General features: G+C 45.3%; 1 protein-coding gene across 4 annotated transcripts in view; it reads right to left on the minus strand.

The window, feature by feature from the left end:
- Positions 1-21,023: 21,023 nt before the first annotated feature.
- The window catches only part of SESN2 (sestrin 2), a 38,867-nt gene continuing 33,733 nt past the window's right edge, over positions 21,024-26,157 (minus strand). For all 4 annotated transcript variants that reach the window (XM_048500544.1, XM_048500541.1, XM_048500540.1 and 1 more), the window contains exons 9-10: positions 26,010-26,154; positions 21,024-24,681 (exon numbers count right to left, since the gene is read on the minus strand). In XM_048500544.1, coding sequence (XP_048356501.1) covers positions 24,595-24,681; positions 26,010-26,154 — 232 coding nt within the window. In that variant the 3' untranslated portion in view covers positions 21,024-24,594. The remainder of the gene's footprint in view (positions 24,682-26,009; positions 26,155-26,157) is intronic.

The following is a 26,157-nucleotide window of genomic DNA, read 5'->3' on the forward strand; positions in this document are numbered from 1 at the left end:
GACTCGTGTCTCTGGAGCCGAGTTCAGAGGGCGGGACCACCTCCTCGCATCTTCCGCTCCTCATTCCCGATTGGCTGCCGTTCTATGGCGGGAAACGTGAGTGCGCGTCCCTTTTCCCCCCCGTTTACCTACGTAGGAGCTACATAGGAGGATTTTTTAAAGGCGCGCTTCTCGCTGCTGCCTCGAGTCTCCCGTTCTGCGCATGGTCGAAAATACTGCACTGTGATTGGCTGGCTGGCAGAGTTGAGCCGAGGGAGATTCCACACTCCGCTGGCTTCGGCTTGAGTGCAACCCGAGTTCACCAGGAAGTTGCACCTCCCAGTCGAGCTCGAAAATTTAACAGTGAGAGGGTGGTGAGCCGAGACAGACACGAGTCCAACGCTACGGCTGTGCGGTGTACCCGGGTCAGACCTACGTCAAACTAAGGTCGAATTCTACAGTGCAGAGGGGCCCCTAGGTTACCTAGGTTTGCGTTTGGCCAGCCCAGCCTGGAGCTTCAGGGCAGTGCCTGGGGAGGAGCTGATAGGGGATTTGATGTCCCTCTAGGATTTCAGTTTCTCCTAGATTCTATGATATATTGTAGATTCCACCCTTCAAAGCTGCTATTTTGTCCAAGGGAATTCATCGCTGTAATCTACGTTCTAATTCTGGGAGACACTACGCCCTAACCTGAGTTTTGCAAACATAAGTCCAGCTTCAGGAACGCAACAGCATCAGGTCCTATCAGATTATCTGGGCTTAAAAAAAAATATAATGACAGAATGTTTAAATTATGCACGAGTTGTTTTTGTGATTCCCAATAGTGCAAACATCACACTTTGAAAGCACTCCAAGTTTGACTCCTCTCCTTCTTCTCCCACCGCACCCCACCCACTGCCACCTGGATGTTAACACTTTACTGAAACATACTTTGGAAACAATAGAGGCCTGTTCATAAAGCAAATTCATTTCTGATTTATGAGTTTTTGGTCATAACTTTCCAATCTTTTCCTGCATTACAACCTTGAAAGCTAAATTCTTCATTTTTGTTGGTGTTAAAAAGTGGGGTGTTTGAGGGCATTTGAGAGTTTATGGAACCATTTTGCTGACAGCCAAATGACTGTAGTGGTCTGAGTATCAGACTGGGATCTGAAAAATGCAGGTTTGAATCCCTCTCTGCCATGGAAGTTTCTTGGGTGAATACTACTTTTCTTTTGTCCTGAAAGCCAGCTTGGTGTAATGGTCAAAATGTCGGATTAGGATCTGTAAGATGCAGATTCCAATCCTCCATCTGCCATGGACCAATCGCACAATTTCAATCTGACCTACCTCACAGGGTTTGTCATGAAGATAAAATGTAGGACAGGAGAATGGCTTAAGCCACTTGAGAGAAAAGCAGCAGTGCAAATTAAATGAAAGAAAATCTCCATACCTCCTCTGAAAAGACTGCATTTTATACTATTCACACACCCTGAGGTTAAAATCCCAGATCCTCCATTTTTCCACGCAGGTGCTTTAAAAAGTGGCACTCCACAAACAGGAATCAAAGCTAACATTAGAAATTGGCTGATGGGCATTGGGCATAGGGGCTCATTGAAAATACACCTGAGGTATGTATATTGAACACAGATATTATAAACATATCAATGTAAATAAATTGGCTTGTCTGTAGTGCTGCTTTGGTGTCCTAAGTTTCGATCTGTGATTTACGGGGGAGGCATTCTGGGATGGTGTTCCAAACCTATTGGGTCATCGTGGACAAGAGATCAAGAACCACTTCTCTAATCATTAACTATTTAATTCTGCTACAGGATTAGCATCCACTTCCTCCGTGACTTGGCCAAAAGGATTAAGGCATTGATGTGGGTTGGGTGGGAGATAAGATTAGGTAGAATTCCCCAGCAGTTCTGAACAAACAGCTGTACTTAAACAACCAGTTAGGCTGATTATTAACAAAATACAAATAACATGGAATCACAAGCCAGGGAAATAAAAGCAGCCAAAAAAATAGAGAGGTTCTTCTGTTACTAGTTCTAGCTAACATAATAGAAAGAAGGTCACATCTTAAGTTAGGGCTGTCAGGCCTCCCGCCATAGCCGCCTTGTCATGCCCCCAGAGAAGCTTTTATTGTTTTCTTATTAAGCATCAGTTGCCCTATAGTTATAATAGGTTGAGTTCCTTGTATAGTGTTCTAAGGGAGGGAATTTTAGTCAGCCCCTGTCCCTTTAAGAAATTTTCCTAGAGGCAGTCTTCCTTTATTACCCAGCAATGCCCCTGTTTAGCTCAGTCTAAGGTGCCTAGGGAGTTGGAAGGCTGCAATATCTGTTACGCCTATGGTGCATAGACTAAATATATAGTGTATATAGTCTAGAGAATGCAAAGTTAAGGTGTCAACAGAAAATAGAATCCAGACAAAAGATTGAAGGAACCAGGAGGAAGCATAGACAAGTGGACTTTCTTGAAAGGAGCCAAGAAAGAATAAAAGTCTACAGCTTCAAGTTTGTTCACCAGTCAAGCAAGTACCTTATCTTAGGCCCCTTCCGCACACGCAAAATAATGCGTTTTCAAACCACTTTCACAACTGTTTGCAAGTGGATTTTGCCATTCCGCACAGCTTCAAAGAGCACTGAAAGCAGTTTGAAAGTGCATTATTCTGCATGTGCGGAATGAGCCTTAGTTAGACCCTGGGAGGAGTTAGGGTCTCAATTCTCTAAGCAATAAACCTTGTTTTTGAACTGTTACACCTTGCTTGTGTGTCTTCCACTCTGTTCCAGCCAAGAACAGGGCACCTTCAGATAGTTTTACTTGGGGAAGCCCTCATTGCGCACCACTACTTTGGCCAATTTCATCATAGAGTTTCCAGTCAGAAAGGAGGGCTATAAATAATGTAATAAAAGCTTATTCTGTCTTCCTCCATTTTATTCTCACAACAATACTATGAAAAAAGCTAGACTGAGAGGGAAAAGAACTAGCCCAAAGCAAACTCACTCTCTGATCTGCACTTGAATATCTAGCAACACGTGCCTAACGTTAGGATACTAAACATGGTTTTTCTTGGAAGATCCTATCCATTAAAAAACTGCAGTGTTTGTTGTTTTCTGCACAAGTCACCTGGAATGTTTCCAGAACATTTTTGACCTGCCCGCTTTACTACTCACCTTCTCCAGATAGACCTCAATGTCTATCACAGATTCAACACTCCCCATGAACACGCAATCTGCTCGACAGGTCTGTTCTTCCTCATCCTGATTGGCTGTTGTGTTGTGTTGGGGCGGGAACTTTTTAAAAAACTTTTTTTCCGCGTAGCTACGTCACTACATAGCTGCGTAGGCAGAATTTCTCCGCCTTCTGATTGGCTATTCTACTGGAGCGGGAACCCTACTCTGCCCCTGATTGAAAATTCAGGTTATAATTCTTTTCGTTTTTACATTCGAATGTAGCCACACATAAACAATTTATGAAAATCATTATACCGTAGCTTCCTATTTATATTCCTTCGTAGCCACGCCTAGCGCGGCACAAAAAAAAGGCTGCGTGCGCTCTGTGCACAGCCCACTGTGCTCTGATTGGCTGGAAGGTTCGAAGGGCAGGAAGAATAAGCTGCATCAGTCCTCCGTTTCTCCCCACTGATCCGGCTTCAGAGCGTGATTGGGAAAAAGGTGCACTTCAATGCAGGTTCTGAAAAAACACAGGATACGTGGGGGAGCGTGTGCCAGAACCGGGATGAATCCATGTTTGGCACTTAAGCAGTGGGGAGTTCTTGCTTAAACCGTGTTTTTCGCGTGAGTATCACACGATAAATTGACCGTGGGGAATTGACCAATATCTGCTATAAAAGGGTAAAAAAAGAAACAGAGACAAACTGGTTGGAAATGTTTTTGGAAACAAAGGGGGGGGGGGGACAACACAGAACTTCATGGAGGAAACATTTTATTTCTAGCCCCAAAACATTGTAAATTTCTTGCATGGAAAGAGCCTTTACTAGCAAAATTACACATTGCCAACCGTGAGCACCTTAAATGACCTCTCTGTTGAGGTGCTTGTTAATCATGCTTCTAAACAGATGTTTGCAGAACAACCGGAGGTGTTATCTCCCTGGTTATCACATCCCTGGTTATTGCCTTGGGGGCTCACATTAATCAAGCACAGTTGTAGAAATAAAAGCATTTTATTGCTCCTGGAGATTTAGCTGCCGCGTTCTAGGGCACAAACAAAGGCATCTTCCAGCCACACCAGAGCTGCAAACAGCTTTGTTGGAGGCGTTGCATGTTCAGTTGCAAAAACAAGTTGGAATGGCTTGGAGGCGTGTGACTCAGTGACACAAAAACAGTTCTGCCTTCCCTACTGCCAAGACCTAGCTGGCAAGATGGCAACCTGGCTCTACATCATCCTCTGAGCTCCAGAAAAGATGATGAAAACCCCAAAGGGTCGTTTGTTTCTGTCTGCACAGATACAAAGAGGAGTTACAGCTCAGTGGGACGATGCCTCTATTGTCTATTTCACAGTAGTTTATGTTTATTTATATTCCGCCTTCCTCCCCAGTAGGGACCCAAAGCAGATAACTTAGTTCGCTTTTTTTGTTACGTGATTGTAGTCCATCGATCACCTTGGCAGTGGCTAAGTTCTTGGAAAACATTTTAAATACCAATATTTAAATGTTCTGAATTGTAAGTGTATTTCCAGTTTTGTATGCCATTAAAGGTTGAATTGAACTGAATTGAATTGATAACTTAGTCCTCCTGTCTTCCATTTTATCTTCACAACAATCCTGTGAGGGAAGTTAGCCAGAGTATGTGTGATTGGTCCAAGGTCACCCAGCAAGCTTCTTTTGGGATTCGAACTTTGATGTCTCAGTCCAACACTTATAACCACTACATCATGCTGACTCTTGTTGCCAGTTATGGCCTCAGATGCTCCAAACACAAGGCAGAGGTGATGGCTCCAAGAGGAGAGCCCGGGATGCTTGCTTCTACCCAGGATTAATTCCCCATTGCAGTCTCAATGGAAAATCTGCACTGGACAATTCCTCCCTTTGCACCTGCCATTTCACCCTCCCTTCTTGACACCAGCAGGATTTAAAAATATATATATACTATTGATAATTTTGTAAAAAATGCTTATATATTATTGATAATTGTTTTGTTTTTTTCCAATCCAATCCAAAGCCTTTATTGGCATTATAAATTACAGAGTTAGTAAAAAGGGGCATTTATCTACTAACTGAGACATTAAAATATTAAAATACATTAAAACAGCGTTGAACATTCACAACATTCACGCACACATAAAATAATTTAGCCGTTACTACTATGTAGGCAATGATTGCGCCTGACCAAGTAGTTCCTCAAAAAACTTGCAACATTCTCACAAACAAGATCACAGGAACCGTTGAGTAGAAAATTCATAACAGATGGTAGCCTAACATCGTTTGAGCTCTCTATCAATGGATTATTGATAATTGTTTTTGACAAAGTTCTTCCATTGTTTTTGACAAAGTTCCTCACCAGAGACTACTGAGAAAACTCAGCAATCAAGGAATAAGAGGGGAAGTTCTCCTGTGGATTAAAAACTGGTTGAGGAACAGGAAACAAAGGGTGGGTATAAATGGGAAGTTCTCACAATGGAGAGATGTAGGGAGTGGTGTCCCTCAAGGACCCGTTTTGGGACCAGTGCTCTTTAACCTATTCATAAATGACCTGGAAGTAGGGGTGGGCAGCATGGTGGCCAAGTTTGCGGATGATACCAAATTATGTAGGGTGGTTTGAACTGCAAAGGATTGCAAAGAGCTCCAAGCAGATCTTTCTAAATTAGGTGAAGGGCTAAAAAATGACAAATGCAGTTCAGTGTAGCAAAATGTAAAGTGATGCACATAGGGGCAAAAAATCCAAACTTCACATACACGCTATAGGGGTCACTGCTATCAGTCACAGACCAGGAAAGTGATTTGGGCGTCTTAGTTGATAGTTCCATGGGAATGTCAACTCAATGCATGGCAGCTGTGAAAAAGGCAAACTCTATGCTGGGGATAATTAGGAAAGGAATTGAGAATAAAACTGCAAAGATTGTCATGCCCTTATATAAAGCAGTGGTGCGATCGCACTTGGAGTACTGTGTTCAGTTCTGGTTGCCACATCTCAAAAAGGATATCGAAGAGATAGAAAAAGTGCAGAGAAGGGCAACAAAGATGATTGAGGGACTGGAGCACCTTCCTTTTGAGGAGAGGCTGCAGCATTTGGGACTCTTTAGTTTGGAGAGGAGGGGGAATATGATTGAAGTCTATACAATTATGCATGGGGTGGAAAATGTTGACAGAGAGACATTTTTATCTCTTTCTCACAATACTAGAACCAGGGGGCGTACATTGAAGATGCTGGGGGGGGGGGGGGAATTGGGACTAATAAAAGGAAACATTTCTTCATGCACCGCGTGATTGGTGTTTGGAATATGCTGCCACAGGAGGTGGTGATGGCCACTAACCTGGATAGCTTTAAAAGGGACTAGGACAGATTTATGGAGGAGAAGTCAATCTATGGCTACCAATCTTGATCCTCCTTGATCTGAGATTGCAAATGCCTTAGCAGACCAGGTGCTTGGGAGCAGCAGCAGCAGAAGGCCATTGCTTTCACATCCAGCATGTGAGCTCCCAAAGACACCTGGTGGGCCACTGTGAGTAGCAGAGTTCTGGACTAGATGGACTCTGGTCTGATCCAGCAGGCTCTTTCTTATGTTTTTTAAAAATCCAGGCAAGTGCCTATAAATAGCAAACTCTGGGCTGGGAAGTTTCTGGAGATTTTGAGGTGGAGCCATATGACACCACAGGAATGCAGGGAGAGGGCTGATGGAGCAACAATCAAAACAGATGGGAATCGCAAAGTTGATACATGCCTTTTACATAGAGATAAAGCATAGGATCCCACAAACTTCTCCACTCAATTTCTTTCCCACAGATGTTAAGATCCTCAGCACAACAGCTTCTGTGAGTTAAAGACGGGGCCTGAATCTCCCAGAATTACAACTGATCCCAGAAGGAAGAGAACAGTTCCCCTGGAGAAAATAGCTGCCCTGGAAGGTGGGTTTTATAGCAATATACACTGATAATCCTCCACCCATCCTCCACCCTCAAATTTCAAGGGGTTCCCAAGCCACCCTAAAGAGGGATCCTTTCTCTTTCATCACTGAAAAAGACAGTGGGATGCATCCAGAGGCGTATCTAGGGAAAATGTAACCCAGTGCAAAATCCCTCGCCACGACCAAGCAACTTTTTTTGCATTTCTCTTTAAGTCAGTGTATGGACCCGGGGGGAAGGAGAGGGGGAAAGGAAGGGTGTGGGGGGGGCAACTAAATGGCCGCAGCCCAGGGACATTTGACCCCATATGTCCCCTTGGGCGGTACGCCCCTGGATCTATCCCAAAGCCCCTTCCCTCCCCCAAACCCGCTATCCTCTGGTCCAAACTACACAGGCCTGACTTGCCTTCTCCACACACACACAGCAGTTGTGGGGTAATGGGATGTTAAAGGTCCTCTAGAGACCAGTTTGTCTCAGTACCACAGAGTAGGGGGGAAAGGAGCTGCTGCCCTCTCCAGTGCCAAAACACCGCGACCTCCAAGTTATTTGTCCTATTTTGGAGTGGCACATGCAGCTCCAAAACGGGGAAAATAATGTTATATGGGTTTCAAATATCTAGAGCAGTGATGGCGAACCTTTTGGAGACAGAGTGCCCAAATTGCAACCCCAAACCCACTTATTTATCGCAAAGTGCCAACACGGCAGAGGTTTTAGTTTAGAAAAACGGTTGGCTCCGAGGCGTGCGTTACTCAGGAGTAAGCTTGGTGGTAGTTGGTGGCTTTGCTTTGATGCAACCATGCAACTCTTCCAATGGGTGAATCACGACCCTAGGTTGGTTTAATCAGAAGCAAGCCCATTGTCAGCAACCGAGCTTACTCCCAGATAAAATATCGCGCTTTAGTTCTTCCCATGAAAGTCAGTGGGGTTTAACAACGCTTAACAGGGTTACTACACTGCTTCCCCAAAACTAGGTCTTAGGTTTAATGCTAATAATTGAGCCCAGTGGCCCAGGCCAGCCTCGATGGGGGGGGGGGGGGGCTCTGCGCGTGTCCACAGAGAGGGCTCTGAGTGCCACCTCTGGCACCCATGCCATAGGTTCGCCACCACTGATCTAGAGGCACCAACTCCATTGTTGGCAAGGTCCTGGAGATTTTGCAAGGTGGAGCTTGGGGAAGGCAGGGTTTAGGGAGGGATGGGAGCTCAGCAGGATATAATGCCATACAGTACATCCTCCACAGTAGCCATTTTTTCAAGGGGAACTCAACGTTGTCATCCAGAGATCAACTGTAATTCTGGGAGATCTCTAGGCCCCTCTTTGCTGAGGTGCTACATGTGATGGCCAAGAGCCCAATTTAAACAAGGTGCTGAACTGGACCTAACAAGCAACTCCACAAGTGAAGAGGAAAAGAGGGCTCTGTGACTACTCAGTGTATTCTGGGATCAGGAGACCTCCAGGTACAAAACATAGAATTGCCAACCTGCAGCTGGTGGCTGGATATCTCCTGGGGTTGCATCTGATCTTCAGGTGACAGAGCTCACTTTACCTGGAAAAAATAGCTATTTTGGAAGGTGGACTGTATGGCATTATACTCCAGTTCAGTCCCCCAACTTTGCTGTCCTCAGGCTCTGCCCCCAAAATCTCCAGGTACTTCCCAGACGAGAGCTGACAACCCTAATAATACACCATGCCAGAAGCAGAAGGCAGTTAGGTGAAACACTCAAAAAGCTGGCCGGATCAAATCCACTAAGCACCTGCCAACACATAGGTAAGCTCTTCAGTTCTGTTTGGTCTAACTGAAGGGCATCAGGTGCACCAAAGGGCCTGCTTCAGGCATCATCCAAACAGTTTTCAGATTAAAAAAACAACCCTCTTCCAAATGGCCTCATCCTAAGGCAGCTTTTTGTGCAGAGAATTCTGAGGTCACCTGAAGGTTTACCCACTCTGGAAAAAACCGGCTTGTTTTACAACTGATAATCTTTGCCCGTCTAGGAGGCCGTGTAAACTTCAACAGCTCTACGAGATTCAGTCACAGCTGGACTGAGGACAACGTACCATATCATGAGCCTAGAAGGAAACAGTTTTAAATGAAGGGGAAGAAAGGTTGTGTTTAGATTACCTGAAGATATTGCCCTGTTTGTGTTAGATTTCGTTTAGAGTCATGGATATGCCCAGTAGTGCGTGTGAATGCAGTTTTTAGAAAGTTCTCCAGAGACATAAATGTAAAAGGTAAAACTTACATTTATTCAATCATCTTCAGTTCACAACTTTGTTCCAAGAAAAGTAAATAGAAAGAACCCTATCTAAAGAGATTACTTTCCCTATGACAAGTGGGCACAACTAACGCGCCATCACGTGTGTGGAAGTGAGTGGATGCTGCAGTGGCAAAGGCCCCACTGAGCAGGCTGCCATTGACCATGCGCTCGGGTCAAAGGCTAGAGCAGAAGTGAAGCTAGCATGGGGAAGAAAGGAAGTTAGTGGGCGGTCTCCTGGCCCAGACAAGGAGGGCAAACAAGAGAGGCAACATCACAGTTAGAGTGATATACAGCACCCCCCAGTGTCCAGGCATGCAGGAGTCGCTTATTCCAACAGTTTGTTCCATATTCATTTGTTTATCCATGCTGTTTATACTCTGCCATCCTCCACAGTGGGGACCCAAAACAGCTTACATCACTCTTCGCTCCCCCATTTTATCCTGAGAGGTAGGATAGGATGACAGTGTGTCAGAGGCGTAGCTCCAAGGGACGGGGGGTGCAATGCACATGGCACACACCCCTATGGGAGTGTGGCGAGGGTGTGCCGGGGGCGTGCCACGGCAGGATGGGGCGGGGCAGGGGCGTTCCGGGGCGGAGGACGCACCATGCACTGGGCGCTTTCCCCCCTTGCTAAGCCTCTGCAGTGTGTGACTGACTTAAGGTCACCCATGAAGCCTCCATGGCAGGGTGGGGATTTGATCCTGGGTCTCCCAGATCCTTGCTTGACACGCTAACTACTACACCAAACCAATTCTCTCCTTTGGGCTGCATACGCTCTCAGATTTGACAGCTGCAGGTTGAGAAATTCCTGGAGATTAGGGAGTGAAGCTTGCGGAGAGCAGGGTTTGGGGAGAGGAAGGAACATCAGTGGGGCATAATGCTATAAGAGTCCACCTTCCAAAGTTCTCATTTCTTCCAGGGAAACTGATCTCTGTAGCCTGGAGATCAGTTAAAATTCCAGAGATCTCCAAGCTCCCACCTGGAGGTTGGCAACCATAGAAATGTCAGCGTAGGCAGTTCTGAAATACATGGACCTATAGTCCTGGGCATACACCTCTGGGCTAGCCCCAATTCCACGTCCCCAAGACACAGCCAGTACTTTAGAGATGGCCTTATTCAGCAGTGGATGTAACCTTTGAGCTCCAGACTTCGTCCTTGAGCAGAGCTGTCTGCCCTTCCTGACCTGGAATGAAGTATAATCTCTAGCAGCACCTTGAAGCCCACAATCAGTCTTGGAAGCCAAGTCAGCGGAAATTATTTCCAAAGGTTCCAATAAGCAAAACACAATGAACAGATCCAGTGTTTTTAGCTGAATTTGATCTATGTTGATTTACACTTTTAAAAATGGCTTCGCCATCCCTGCATTGCTTTTTGTATGTACTGTACTTCTCTGTTTATTGGATTGTGTTCTGCTTTTCTATTTGTTTGAATACTAAAACCCACTTTTGTCACGTTGTTCTATATTTATTTTTTTACTAGTCTTCACTGCGTAGTTTTTATAACTTCCCAGTCCCCTTGAATCTAAACCATAAAAGCAAATGATGAAGCAAGGAAATAAAGAAATACGAGTGTCATGCCTGCTCGAATAAAAGACTGCATAAACCTCAAAGAAATATGGTAAGTTTTGCAGGTTCTCATTGCCGCAACAATCAGCTTTTCACGAAAGTACTCAACGTAACGAGCTGATTTTAATTCTTGGTCCATGTAACACAATCTTTCTAGCACTGTCTTTAATCAGTAAAAAGTCTCTTGCCAGATGTTTCCCAAGATTTTGTTAAATGGGAAAATGCCAGGGATTGCACACATGCAAGTCATGTGCACTGTCATTTCAGCATTTATATCCCATTTTTCTCCTCAAGGGGGACCCCAAAGCGCCTTGCCGTATTTTTCTCTCCTCTATTTTATCCGCATGCCAATAAACCTGTGAAGCAGGCTGGGCTAAGAGACAGCAGTGGGGCTCCAAGGCCATCCTGTCTCAGAAAGGTCCCCTGACCGTGTGAGGATTCAAACCGGGGTCTCTCAACAGCTAGTCTGATGCTCTAACCTAGGGTTGCCAACTCCAGGTTGGGAAATTCCTGGAGATTTGACAGTGGAGCTTAGGGAAGTTAGGATTTGAGGAGGGGAAGAAGTTCAATGGGTTATAATGGAGTTCTCCCTCCAAAGCAATTGTTTTCTCCTGGGAAACTGATCTATGGAGATGAGACATAATTATTGGGGATCCCCAGGTCCCACCTGGAGGTTACTGAATAAACTGCCCCAATGGCCATAAATACTCCTATACTAATCAATTATATATGTCTCTAATAAAAATTACTAAACTATTTCTTTAAAACAGACATCTGTCATATCTCTGAATTTCTTATTACAAATCAGTCTTTAGATAAGCAATCTTCAAATAATCACCATTCTCGCACAGCACAATTATAACATTATAAACAACAATACACGGGCTAAAATTCTTATTATAAATAAAACTTCACATGAACTCTAAATAAGCATAATTCATATATGTGTGTGTCCTATCTGTCTGTCTGTCATCTATCTGTCTGTCATCTATCTATCTATCTATCTATCTATCTATCTATCTATCTATCTATCTATCTATCTATCTATCTATCTATCTATCTATCTATCTATCTATCTATCTATCTATCTATCTATCTCTCTCATCTATCAATCTCTCTCTCTCTCTATCATCTCTCAATCTCTCAATCTCTCTCTCTCTCTCTCTATCATCTATCATCTATCAATCTCTCTCTCTCATCTATCAATCTCTCTCTCTCTCTCTCTCTCTCTATCTATCATCTATCAATCTCTCTCTCTCAATCTCTCTCTCTCTCTCTCTATCTATCTATCTATCTATCAGCACAGTAACACAATATACTGCAATGTTTGGGCATTTTGTACATATATAGTTGATTAGTATAGGAATTCTTATAGTTGTTGGTGCAGTGTGGTGTATCCACTGATCTACAGGTGCACCTACTCTGTTTATGCTATACCAGGGGTAGGGAACCTGCGGCTCTCCAGATGTTCAGGAACTACAATTCCCATCAGCCTCTGTCAGCATGGCCAATTGGCCATGCTGGTAGGGGCTGATGGGAATTGTAGTTCCTGAACATCTGGAGAGCCGCAGGTTCCCTACCCCTGCGCTATACTATGGTGGACCCACCTAGAGGTTGTCAACACCACACCATACCACACTGGCTCTTAGTATTAGGGTTGCCAGAGCCTCTCTGGCAGGGATCATAGAGTGCCAGAGCCAAGTTAGGAAACTCCTGGAGATTTGGGGATAGAACCTGGGGAGGGCAGAGAGCTCAGTGGGGTGATGCCACAGACTCCACCCTCCAAGGCTGCTATTTTCTCCAGGGAAACTGATCTCTGTAGTCTGTAGTGAAGAGCTGTAATTCCGGGGGATCCCAAGTCCCACCTGGAGATTGGCATCCTTACAAACCACTTAGTGAGCTACAATTGCACCAGTCGTGCCCTACACAACTATCAGGACCCACAGTCTGACCACCTGAGGCTGTGCAATCCCACACCTCTTTTGCTGAATAAATAATCATATCAAGCCGTGGCAAATTCCTGAACCCACAGTGCTCTGTATACTCTCCCACCCCCTCCCGTAGTTGCCTCACATCTGTGGCGCTGCACAGCCAGGGTTCTCCTCAAAGGTTGATGAGTAACTCACAGCAGGCAGATAACTCTCAGCAAACAGTCCTTCCTGCAGAACTCTTATCATCCTGGGCAACAGGGAGGCAGGAGGTGGGGGAACACAACACTGTTAAGGAAGCCTTGAGCTCCTGTGCAGGGGGTCAAACAGAACCCTCCCTCCGTGCAGCTGGCGGTAGAAGGAGCCACCTCCCCCCTTTCCTCTCCTCCCTCCTGCAGAGCAGTTTTGTCTGGATCAGAGCAGCAAGATAGTGTTGTGGGTAGGCCTGAGAATAAGTGGGTGAATGTATCTTGTCCTTACAACTCCATTTTTGCTTTTCCACACATTGAACATCCACTTGCGATGCAATGTAACCATCGTTTGCAAGTAGACCTTGCAATTTCACACAATAAAATTCAGCAGCCAAGTGCACGGGAAGTGAATTGAAAGTACACGATTTAGCATGCAAGAAAGTGGAGTTTTGCTTCTTTCATCCAGCATCATCCCCAGCCCTGGTTTTGAGGCCACAGGAATATGGGAGGATCAATGTGAGCTGATTTAATGCTTATTTTACATAGATATACCCCTCTTTTTTTTTTTGGCAAAAGCAACTTACAATTTCTTTCTGTCTCCATGTGATCCCAATAATAGCCCTGAGAGGTAGGTTAGGTGGAGAATATGTGACTAGCCCAAAGTCACTTATTGGCCTGTTATGGTAGATAAGGATAAAGGTAAAGTTTCCCCTTCAGTTGTGTCTGACCCTGGAGTACCACTGAGAGCAGTGATTTCATAGGCAAGCCTCTTTTGTGGGGTAGTTTGCCATTGCTTTCCCCGGCTATTCTTTACCCCCTAGCTATGTGCTAGATACTCATTTACCGACCAAGGATTGGATGGATGGCTGAGTTGACCATGAGCCAGCTGCCAGGATATCTGAGCCACAGGGGGCTCGAACTCCTGACCGTGTGAGTGGCAGTGCAAGCACTTAACCATTACGCCACGCGGCTCCTAGGTAAGGATAAATACCGATAAAAATTAGTAAATTTTGGGTTCAGATAATAAAAACACAGACATTCTGGTAAAGTCAAATAAAGCTGATATCCATCAGTTTTATTCAGCTTTTACTGAATTTCTTTCAGGTTTTTAGTATTCTAACCTAAAAAAAATCCAGTTCTTCCCGCCGTCCCTTCTCAAGTCAAAGTGAATTGCGACTGAACACTGTGCTCGACATTCAGTTGCGCCCCTGGTCAAAAAAGCTGAATCATGTTTGGTTTTTTCAGCACCAGGCTGATTTGGCAAAAACCTGAATAATCCTGATAAGGGGTTTCTTGTGGCTTTTTCTGTGATTCAGGATTACCAAATCACCACCCCTACTCCCCACCCCTGCAAAAAGGGCCTTTGGGGACAAGGGGTGTCAAGGCGTTGCCCACTTGTTCCCTTTCTAGTCATGAGCTGATGTTTAAAGTCAGATCCAAGCACAGAACCATAGTTCATACTGTACAAAAACCAGCTGGAACAAAACTGTTCTTCTTGTCTTTGAATTCCAGCTTGCAAAGGATCTAATTTATGCGTGCAGCAAACCATCCACTGATCAAGAACCTCACACTCCTCTTTGTGCCAGGAGTATTGGAGCACACCAAATGCAGACGGGCAGGCTCACATGACACCCCCCCCCCCCCACACACACACAGTTAGCATGCAAGCTACCAAGCAATTTGAGCCTTCCAGCATGTACCTGCTTTGTCAGCAGTAACCTTTATTACATGTGCAAACAATGCCTGTTGACAGGTGATGATGGAGGCATAGCTGCCATTAATGAACTAATCACCACTGGATGTAGAGTTTTTCCAGCCTTATCTTATCACATTCAACCACCTCAGACTAGGACTGACTTGATGAAGCCCATTTAGGGCATCAGAGGAGCCCTGCTGGATCAGACCAGTGGTCTGTCTAATTCAGCATCGTGGTGGTCAAACAGGGCATCTCTATGATGTCACATCCTATTGCTTAAAGGTTAACTGCCTCTGGACACAGAGGTTCCCTTTCATCATCTTTTCCCAACTTCTGCTGTGCAGAGGTAGGTTTGCCAGCTCTGGACTGGGAAATACTTGGAGGTTCGGGGGTGGAGCTTAAGGAGGGCGGGGTTTGGGAAGGGCGGGGGAGGACTTCAGAGGAATACAATGCCACACAATCCACCTTCTGTTGCCTGGAGATCAGTTGTAATCCCAGTAGATCTCCAGCGATCACCTGAAGGTTGGCAATGTTAGTGCAGTGGTAAAATGACTCCCTCCCCACACCTTTGGAACACCCTCCCCAAAGTTTCAAGGATTCAGAGGAGAATCCAAAACAAAAAGCCGTGGAATAGCTTCTGTTAAGACCAACTAATAACACTGTCTATGATAGGGGTGGCCAACCTATGGTGCTCCAGAAGTTCATGGACTACAGTTCCCATCAGCCCCTGCCAGCATGAGGGACTGATGGGAATTGTAGTCCATGAACATCTGGGGTACCATAGGTTGGCCACCCGTGGTCTATGAGCTTTTAAGTTCTCCAGAACTTTTCATCAGTCTGAATATTTTTTTAAAAAGCAGGAGAGAAAAGTGACTCTTTCAATCCATAGTTTTAAGGCTTGTTTGTCTGTATCTCATAGGATGCTTAGTTGAGCCGAGCAGGCACAAAGTGGGGCTGTCTGACATTGGACTGCACCCCTGGCATACTGGGAGGAAGTAGAGGCTGTCCAGTGGAAGATACAACCACTAACATTTGATCAAAGGGTCTCTCGCATGCTAAACAAAACAAACTAGCCAGAGAAAGCATTCATTGGGTGGAAGAAGCCTTCAAACTCTGCTGAGTAGAGCAGTAAAAGACAGGCTGATGTTCCCCAAATGTGGACCTGCAGCAGGGACTAATTGACAACAGTCAGTGCCGCAGAAAGTGGTATGAAATGCCATTGCATGCTGTACTGCTGTTATCTGTAGCAAAACAGCCAAGCTTTCTGTCGCAACCGTGCACGCCCACCTCTGCTATTTGAAGATAAATGTGTTATTCCAAAGGCACTCCTGAAGTTGAGGTTGAGCACTTCTTGCCAGCCGTGGCAAACCCTTGGGCACTCAAAAACACCTCCATAAATGGCTGAGTCTCTCCAGCCAAGACTAGCATTGATTTCCTACACAGCCAGCCAGGACAGAAAGGGTGCCACAAAAAGCCAAAATGAAAGCTTTCTCATTCTCCCAGTGGGGTCTGGGGTTCTCTTGGAATTACAACTGCTCTTCAGACTTCACAAGTCAGTTCCCTTGGTGAAAATGGCAACTTCAGAGGATGGGCAGGATTCTCCAGTGCGGTGCCCATGGGCACCACGGAGGTACCTGTCAGTATTTTTCCAGGCACCAACCATGTGGTTCAGAAAAGTCAGCAGAGCCAGTGAACTTCGTGCAAATAACAGAGCTTTTCTCACCTGGATCCTCTCTCCTGCTTCTTTGAGAAGGATTGAGGATTCTGTTAACAAGACCAGCAGTGGGTCAGCTGTGAGGCAGTTGGGACCAGGGAGCACCAGGGGGGTCACTCAGCTCAGCCTGCTATGGCACCCATTTTGTAGTGTTGCCTGTCACCCTGCCTCAAAAATGAATAAGTAACTTTTGCATTCCTGGACAATTGGGAGGCGCTATTCAGTGGTGGGATTCAGCAGGTTCGCGTCACTTCGGCAGAGCCGGTTGTTAAAATTGTGCTTGTAAACAACCAGTTGTTAAATTATTTGAATCCCACCACTGGAACCGGTTGTTAAATTATTTGAATCCCACCACTGGCGCTATGTATCTCAAAGCCAGCCATTCTCAACCAGAGTACGGTGGTATCCTGGGGGGCTGTGAGCATGTCCCAGGGGTACCGCGGCAACACTACCGCGCCCCCTCATTTTTGTGGTGTCTCCCACCGGCGCCAGCAAGGACATGGAGCTGGCCCATGGGGCAGGGCCTGCCACAAGGTCAGCAGCCACCCCCCCGTGCTTCCCTTCACCCTGGGAGGGGAAGGTGGGGTGTGTGGCAAGCAGGGGCAATGGGAGGGGACGGTGGAGGGTGGCAGCAGGGGTACCGTGAGATATGAAGAGTGAGGTCAAGGGTACCCTGACCTCGAAAAGGTTGAGAAACACTGCTCTAAGCTGTTCTATTGTTTGCTCTCCATGTCTAGGCTCTGCCCACCAACTCCTCCTTCTTCAACCTGCAGCCATTTTCCTCCTTCTTCTCCTTTGTACCGGGTACAATGTAATGGCTACTTGCTCCTGCCGGGGCTTTCCCACAGATCATACTTGCACATAAGTGATGGCCCACTTGTGATAGGATTAGAATGCCCACTTGTGATAGGAAAAGTTATCTCATTAGTATAAGGTTTCTATCTACTTTTCACCTGGAACAATGCTTGTGATCCAAAGTTACTTGAAATAAATGTAAGTTTTCCTTTTTGCAAATATTTGTTCGGAAGACCTGCTTTACTGCACTCACACACAGGGCTGGGCTGATCCATATTCAACCAAAAATTCCAACCAAAAATTCCTAAGGCACCTGTAGGCTCAAAAAAGTTCTGCTCTATGACTTCACATCCCTACCAAGTTCCCTATCCTCCAAAATTGATTCTCCCTGGGCACGACCCCCAAATATTCAGGAATTTCCCAGGCCAGATGGAAACCCTGACTAGAACAGTCCATCATACTGTGAATGCCATTTGTGCATCTTGACTAATCTTCTGGGGTTCCTTCCTCTGCTGAGTACGGCCCAAGATTATCACTCAGTGGCATGATAAATGCAAGCAATTTTAGCACTAAGCCTTGACTGTCACATTGCCATACAACAAAGGATCTGTAGCACACTGTTTAGCTGTGTGACTGGTCCAAATGGAACTCAAGACAATTTCCCAAGTTCTTTTCCTCCATCCTGAGCCAACATGTAGGAAACTGGATTAGAAATGGCCACAAATCCATCTCTGTAAACTGAAGAAGTAATCAGATATCAGATATCCAGAATCTTCTGTACTAAGGGTGCATCCAACTCTACCCATGTCAAAGCTGCACATTTCTTTACAGCCCTTGTCAGGCCAATTCCTTTCAGTTTTCAGAACATTTCATGAAAATACGAGAGACAGTGTGGTGGTCAGCAGCATAATAAACCCAGGTTCAAATCCAGAGGTGGGATCCGACCAGTTCTCACCACTTCTCTAAAAGTGGTTACTATTTTTTCTGAGTGCCGAGAAGGGGTTACTAAAGCAACCTCCCTGCCCAATAGGGACTGGAGGTGCGTGTGTGGCGGCGCCACTGTTTGAATCCCACCACCATCGGAACCTGTTATTAAAATTTTTGGATCCCACCACTGTTCAAATCCCTACTTCCTGTGAACCCTACTGGGCCACACAATGTACCACACAAGATGGTTAAGATTGTCAGCCTCCACATGAGGTGGAAAGATCTCCCAGAGTTCACCTGGCTACACATTGTTTCTCTGGATAAAATGGCTGCCTCGGAGGACAGACTCTACGGCATTATATCCTCGGTGGTCCATCCCCAAAGTCCTCCCCTCCCTCTCCAGACTCTACCCCAAAAATCTTTATGAATTTCACATCCCAGAGTAGGCAGCCCATGTTGTTGTAAGAATAAAATAAAGAGGAAAACCAGTGGTGCAGTTCAGCAGGTTTGCACCACTTCGGCAGAACCGGTTGTTAAAATGGTGCTTGTATACAACCAGTTGTTAAACTATTTGAATCACACCACCGGAACCGGTTGTTAAAGTATTTGAATCCTACCACTGAGGAAAACTATGTATGCCATTCCTTGGAGGAGAAAGAACATGATAAAAATACTCTTAAGTATATAAAAGAAATGAGTGTGGAAAACCAAAGGGGAAACAGATAACTGCATGTGAAATACACCTGAAATTCAAAGGTTCTCTTGTGATAGACTACAAACATTTCCAGTTTTCTTTTCCCTCCCTGCTTGTACCACATTGTTCACTGGCTGTATTATAACATCTGTCATTGTTCTGTAGAAGTACAATCCAGTTTATTAGATGTATTAGACAGCATATTCCTTTGTTCCCCAAATGGACACTCCAGCTTCATTTTATTATTTATTGTGTGTTTTATATTGGTATTTCTTGCATTGTTTGATAATTCTGTAATCAGCCTCACAGAGAATGTTGGACAAAAATGACACAGTAATAAAACAGGGTTTTAATTTCAAAAATTTCATTTTTACCCCTGCCTTTCTTCCCCACAAGAGACTCAAATTGGCTTCAACTGTCCAACTTCTGAAATACCAATTTCCCAATACAAGGTGTGTAGCTTTACATAGAAAGGTACTGCAGAAAATAAAGATCCAATCAAACAATTGAAGGCTCTACGAAGCCTGGGTGTGGACTACTTCTAACTACATCATCTGTTTGGTTTCTGACTATACCCATGATCACTACTCCCAAAACCTTCACACTTACCGGTATGTATTTGTGGAGCCCCAATTGCAGAGAATTTGCCTTTTTATACTGTTTTGCCCTTTTTACACAGAGCCTGGAACCATGCAGAGCTTGAATTCATCATCAGACATAGAGACACTGAATTTTCTTTTCTTGTATATTAACCCATGGAGTATCATGGCTTGTCCTGGCAGCTAAGAAAACATGAACTAAAAATTGTACTCGAGGTGTGAAATGTTTTAGCCTGATAAACACTTTTATTAATGTTATGTAAAACTTTGTGTTCTTTGTGTATGCCTTTAATGATAGACAATAAATGCTGTCAAAACAGGATGGATCTGACTGGTATTGCATAAACCTGCAAGGAAGAATACTTCCTGTAGTGAGACAATCACCTACTAGGTTCAAGGCAGCTATTATTAGATATGCATATTAACACAGACTCTGACTTATGACCACTTTTACCAAAGTGGGAAGCCAGTGTGGTGTAGTGATTAAGAGAGAAAGACTCTGATCTGAGAATGAGGTTTTTCTTCCCCACTCCTCCACCTAAAGCTTGAGCTACCTTGAGCTAGACAGTTCTCAGAACTCTCCGAGCCCCACCTGCCTTCCAAGGTATGTATTGTGGGGAGGGGAAGGGGAATTGTATGCTGTTTTGAGACTCCTTTAAGGTGGAGAGAGTCTCTAAAAGTGCCACAAGATGGTCAGTTTGGCAACACAATCGGACTCAGGTCTGGGAGATCCAGGCTCAGTCCCCCCCCCCCCCCCACTCTGTCTTTGAAGCTCTATGGGTGGTCTTGGGCTAATAACTCTCAGCCTAACTTTCCTCACAGAATTAATGTTGCAAGGTGGGGAGAACAATGTTGTAAGCTGGTTCTAGATATCCAAATTAAAACACACTCTTTTGGTTGCAGCAAACAGGGCTTGCACCCTTGGGTCAGACTTCCATAAAACACAAGTATAACTATATATATAGAGAGAGAAAGGAGTACAAGATCCAGTGGCCAAGCAGGTGCTGATACAGAGGCAGACTGGCTCACACTGGTGAGAGAGCAGATGCTGCAGCCCTCTGCAAACACACGTGGACTGAGGCAGCAGGTTTTTATTCTAGCAGGGTTGTTATGGGGACGAGTGTATTTTGCAGTCCACCCAGAACCATTTGGATACAGACAATTCAAAACACAACACAGAGCTCAATGGATTGCAGTCTGTTAAAGCAAGCCAATGTTTGGTTTATCACTCTATTAACCCTACCCCAGCATCTATAACCAACAGTGTAGTGGTTAAAGTATTAGGCTATGATCTGATCCATGAATCTCCACTTGGCCAGAGAAGTTTACTCAGTGACCTTAGGACTAAACACTCCAGCTCTAACCTTCCTTCCAAGGTTGTTGTCGTGGGCATTAAAAAAATTTTTTTCTGCTGCATATGCATGTGGAATGGGCTGGTCTACTTCAATATTTTGCGTAAGGTACATTCTTTCTGTTTGGGTCTGTCGACTGTATGGAATAAACCTAGTATATGCTAATTTATGAGATGTGAGAGGGGAGAACAGTGCCCTTAAGCCGCAGCATGGCAATAAAAGAGCTAAATGGATACAGATTTAACTGTCAGGAAAGAAGCCATCTTTGGAAAACAAAAGGCAATTTTATTTGTCAAAACAGAATTGGTAGCAAAGTCACAACAATGGTACAGTCAAGAGTAAATACATTTAAAAAACCATAATAATTTACACAGAGTGAAGGTGCAGCTGAGATTAAGGGAGACTGCCAGGACTCTGACTGTCCCACTTGGAAGGGGGGGGGGTGGCCAGATGGCAAAAAAACATCTGGTGCAGGTGTGAAATGTAGCAGCCACACCCACCTAAAGAGTTCTACTTCTCTGGCCACCCTTTCTCCATCCCCCTTCCCCCCCCCCATTTATACTGGGCTGATTCTTCACCTCCCAAGGTCACAGAAACTGGCTTATCCCACAAAAAAGGAAAAGGAAAAAAAAGATCCACCAGAAATGAACGTACAACAACCAACAAGAACAAAAAAAAAAGGACCTGGATGCTGATGAAGCCATCCGTACTGTGCAAAATGGGTAGAAAACATTAGCTTGAAAAACAAACCAGGAATTGACGGGGGGGGGGGGCGGCGGCGGCAGAAACAATGATCAAAACCAGCTTGAGGAGTTGAGGCCTGCTCAGCCCAGTCATGAGACAAGCCAGCCTCTGAATTTCACAGTGTGTTTGTTGCCTGATTGTATAATACTGCTGTGAGCAAGGACAAAACCAGAAATCCCCTTTTCAGAGATGGCAGGGGCTCATTCTGCAAAACAGCCACGCGCCAGGCTGTTCCATGGTAATGCTACTTTGACTTGCGTTCCCCTGTGAAAATGGCTGGGGAGAGAGAGAGAACCTTGCAAAATTTTACAGAATGTGTCCTAGATATTTAATAGCAAGTCCCTGTTTCAGAAAGCCATTAAGTCTAGCTTTGCAATGGAAGAGGTATCGTAAGGCAGTGTCTTTATGCCTAGGACCAGCTCCTTAACTGCTTAAGCAGAGTTGTGCTGCAGGAAATGCAGATTTGTGGGTCCCCTCCAAAAATACTGCTCCTGGGAATCAGTAGACCTGAAGGAACACTGTCGAGGACAAATCAGGGATCTGAAGTTGGTGGGGGAGGGGGGCTCCAAGCTGTAATAAACCAGACAACTGACAAAACTGGATGTTTATGCCATCCAAGGGTAACTACACTTGGAGCACACAGACCTCTTTGACCATCTTCCAAGGGCAACTGTCACATGTTTCCAGGGACTTCCTTTTAAAGAAGAAAATTAGTACACCAGAAGAAATATAAATCTATCTGGACTCCTGGAAAGAAATTCGGGGACTCTGTTGCAAGCCCACTGTAAGTCACCCCTTTGAGTAGCTGTTTGGCAGACAGCTCTCTGGCAGGTGAGATCAGGTTGGGGAAAGGAGGCACTGTGCCTTCCAAAGCCTAATTTTAACAGATTTGAGGGCTCAGTTCCTAGTCTGTTAACCCTTGGGCTGGAGGCTTCCAGTCTCAGCAAGACGAAGGGGGGACAGAAGCGTGCCTGAATCAGGACAGAGAAGGTCAGCTTTGTTCTTAGTGAAGATGGTACCTGTCTTTAAACCCTCAAAGATCTCTCTCCTTCCTCCACAATCAGGATGGGCTATTTGGCACCTTTGCATAGGATGGACCCATAACCATATTAGGAGAGTGGAACATGGCCAGAATCCCGCATGCCACAACAGTGAACTCCATAGGCTGTTTGCTGTAAGCAGCTCAGAGGCCATGCTGTCAGAGATCTGGGCAGACTACATTAAGAGCAATTCCAAGCACCTCTGCAGTAGCTTTGGGCATATAGCACATGTTTCAGGCATTTGAGTTCTCCTTTGTTTGAAGGTACAGGATTGTTATCTGCGAAGATGTCTGCACTGGCTGCACAATCGACATTACAGGAATTCTCTTGCAGCCCCACCTTCTTCCTACTCCATGAAGAGAAGAATTTGACCCCTTGAGTGAAAAGGGTTAAAACGCACAGAAATGTTACAAGTTCACAGCAAGAAGGGTAAATCTCATGGCAAGATGTGAATGATAGAATGAAACATACAACTACCTTTTGGATGTTTTGAAATGGAGGGACATTTTAAAGAAATAACTGAGTTAAAAGGGTCAAAGGAAACAATTGGGGTGGGAAAAAAATGAATCAGTAGCTGTGCTCAGCAAGTTCTTTTCAGATGTTGCCTCCAATGAGTGCACAGGTCTTCCTACTCTCTGCAGCTGCCATGTTGTCTGAACAAAGACAAGGTGTGGGTATCAACTGCAATATGCACAAGCTGACCACTGGATTGTACAATGTGGCCACTGCTCCTATCGAGGGGGGGGGGGTTTCCACTTTGGCCGCAAATTACATTCCAGAGGATTTCAGGTTAATCCTCCCCGCCCAACTGAAAGTCACTGAGGGAGCAAAATTGCCGAAACATAGGCAATTCAGGAAAGGAGATTTTCCCATTGCTGAAAGCTAATAATTAGGACTTTGGGGAGAGAGGAAGTTGTAAAGAAGTTCTGCTAATTTGAATTCTCAAAATACAAAAGCAAGAGAAGATCTTGGAATCAGAGCTATTATAGGCAGATTTTGCCAAAAGACCCATCTGCCTTAAAGTGGGAACTTTTTGAACAGAAATTCACATCCTCTCCCTCGGCATGAATGGATGGTCCACTCAAAAACAGAAGAGCTGCGTGCTCCAGACGTGCAGTACCTCCAGTGCAAAACTGCCCAACTTTCACATGACTCCCACCCCTTGCCCACCTGCCAAAAAAAAAAAATCTCTAAGATTCTGGCCCAGCTTATCCCTAACATTGCATTTCTTCCCAACCCATCCCCCCAGAACTGTACACAAAACAAGGACAGTGTTTGGAGGGCAAAAACCCTCTACCAGCAGAAATGCAGTATAACCACCAATCGCAGAGAACAGTCAATCTGCCCCAACCCCCAGCACGCCACCTTCCCAATTTTTAAACAATCATCAAGTTTGCAAGAGACACTGGTGATCTGCTTGAACCTTCAAAGACCGACAGCAAGTATATAGGCCACAGAAAGAAAGCGCACTTTTGGTACGGCAGAAGGATCTCTTTGGTTCATCGAATCTTCGCCCCAGTTGGTCGAGGAGTAGCAACCTTGCAAAAAGATGCAACCAGAAGACCAGAAATTCATTGCACTCTTAATTTGGGGGCAGGGGGGAAGATGGGTGCAGCTGTGGCAGGAAGCTACCACCCATTCGAACACATCCTGGGCCAATCAAAGGCTTAGCAAACTAGTCTTCCAAGATTCCAGCCCAAAACTGACCCCATGGAACCCGGAGACCCTACATTGGCCAGCGACAGAGCTTGCAAGCCACGCAGCAAGCCGCTGATGGCTCCAGATCCAGCCAAAGTGGCAGGAGTATGCGAAAGTCATTTTTCACCACAGGTTCACCTGAACAGTTTGGACTTTTCCCCAAACCCCCTTTTCTTGGCAGTCTCTTGTCAGGAGATCCTCTTGAAACTACACTTTTTATCTCCAATAGCCAGACAGAGACACGGCCCGGTCTTTTCATGATGATTTCTGAAAACAGATCGCTAACTTTAAAAATCTCCCCTGTCCTCCAGGTGGTCAGTGCTTCTTGCAGGACAAGAGAGGGGACGGTCCCATCAGGTCATGTAGCGGGTGATGGCACGTAGGGCGTAAAGCAGGGCAGCCTGCATGCGGGCTTCCAGGAGAAGCAGGTTGACATGTACCTAGAAGGAGAAGGAGTAATTTGTCAGAAAAGGAAAACACAAGCAGCATGCACCAAGATGGTCCCCAACCCCACCACAAGAAGGAGGGCAACTCTTCAGCCCATCAGCAAAGAAATGCCCTGCCCTGGATAGGCTGGGCTAGCCCCATCCTCTCAGATTTCAGAAGCTAAGCCGAGTCAGCTCTGATTGTATTGGAATGGGTGACGACCAAAGATTTGGGCTGCTATGCAGGGGTATACGGTGACAAACCACCTCTGCTCTGCTCCTGCACTGAAAAACCCCACAGGGTCAGTCAGCCACAATTTGATACAAAAGAAAGATTTCATCTTCCCTACATGCAAACAAGGATTATCTGGGCTATTTCAGAGAGAGACATTCTTTAGTAGATCACAGGGTATGCTAGAAGGCACATGATAACTTTGTTGAATAAGCAGGGCTGGATCTAGTCCAGGCCTAGACATGATTCCTCTTTAAGTCCCCATGATGGAAGAAAGGCAGATTAATGGAATGGAATGTTATGATACTGTTGTCATAAAAAAATGCAGCAACTTAAGGGAAATTGAGGGAATACAGAGATGTCCCTCAACCTCAGGCCTGGGAGAATGCTGTGAGTGTATGGGAGCGCTGAGCTCAACTTCTGGAGACTCTCTGCTTCTTCATGTACTTATTTTAAAGGAAACCAATGTCTAGCTATTGTGACTTCAAATCCTGGAAGTTAGCATGGAAGCAGCATTTTCAAGAGGCAGAGGAGAAGTTTCTAAGGCTGTTCCCTGCAGGGCATCCCCCCAGGTGAGAACCCCCTCCCGCAAATGCTACCTATGAGGAAGTAACCGTGTTATGCCACTTGCATAGTTTGCACAGACAAGAGAAATCCAGTTTTCTCAATGCAGACTTTTCAGTGACAGTATCATTACTGCCCCTCCTCAAGAATTGTAGCTAGTTTTTATGCGGGGGGAGGCACTGAAAGTGTCGCTCTCTCAACCTGAAGTGGCATAGCCCCATTCTCACCCCGCCCCCCGCCGCCCACCAATTCTACCACTTCATTCTGCCCCATGTCTATATTAGGGTTAGACGAGGTGCCAAACAATACACATTTAACTCTTGGGTGGGGAGGTTTGAACAGGTGTACCCCTCTTCTGGCTCCGGAAGTGGAAATTCTCGTCTGTGGGAGGAGACATAAAGTTAAGATTTTCTCCACCTTTTTGAAAACTGGATTTGGAGGCTACATTTCTCTTAAGATTGCAGGAAACGATGGCCAATTTTCCAACCACCACCACCACCACCACCCCGCCCCCCCGGTTAGAACACATCAGTAAATAATACTTTACCTTCTCGGAGTGCTTGAAATGTCTCCAGAAGTGTGTATACATTCTCTTAGTGGTTTTCTCTGGGTAGCAGGCTACTGTTTTGATGTAAACCTTCAAGCTGCGCTCCAAGAGCTGGTTCACTTCCCTATAATCGTAGTCATCATACCTA

This window comes from Sphaerodactylus townsendi, linkage group LG06 (genome assembly GCF_021028975.2).
Source record: "Sphaerodactylus townsendi isolate TG3544 linkage group LG06, MPM_Stown_v2.3, whole genome shotgun sequence".
NCBI lineage: Eukaryota > Metazoa > Chordata > Lepidosauria > Squamata > Sphaerodactylidae > Sphaerodactylus > Sphaerodactylus townsendi.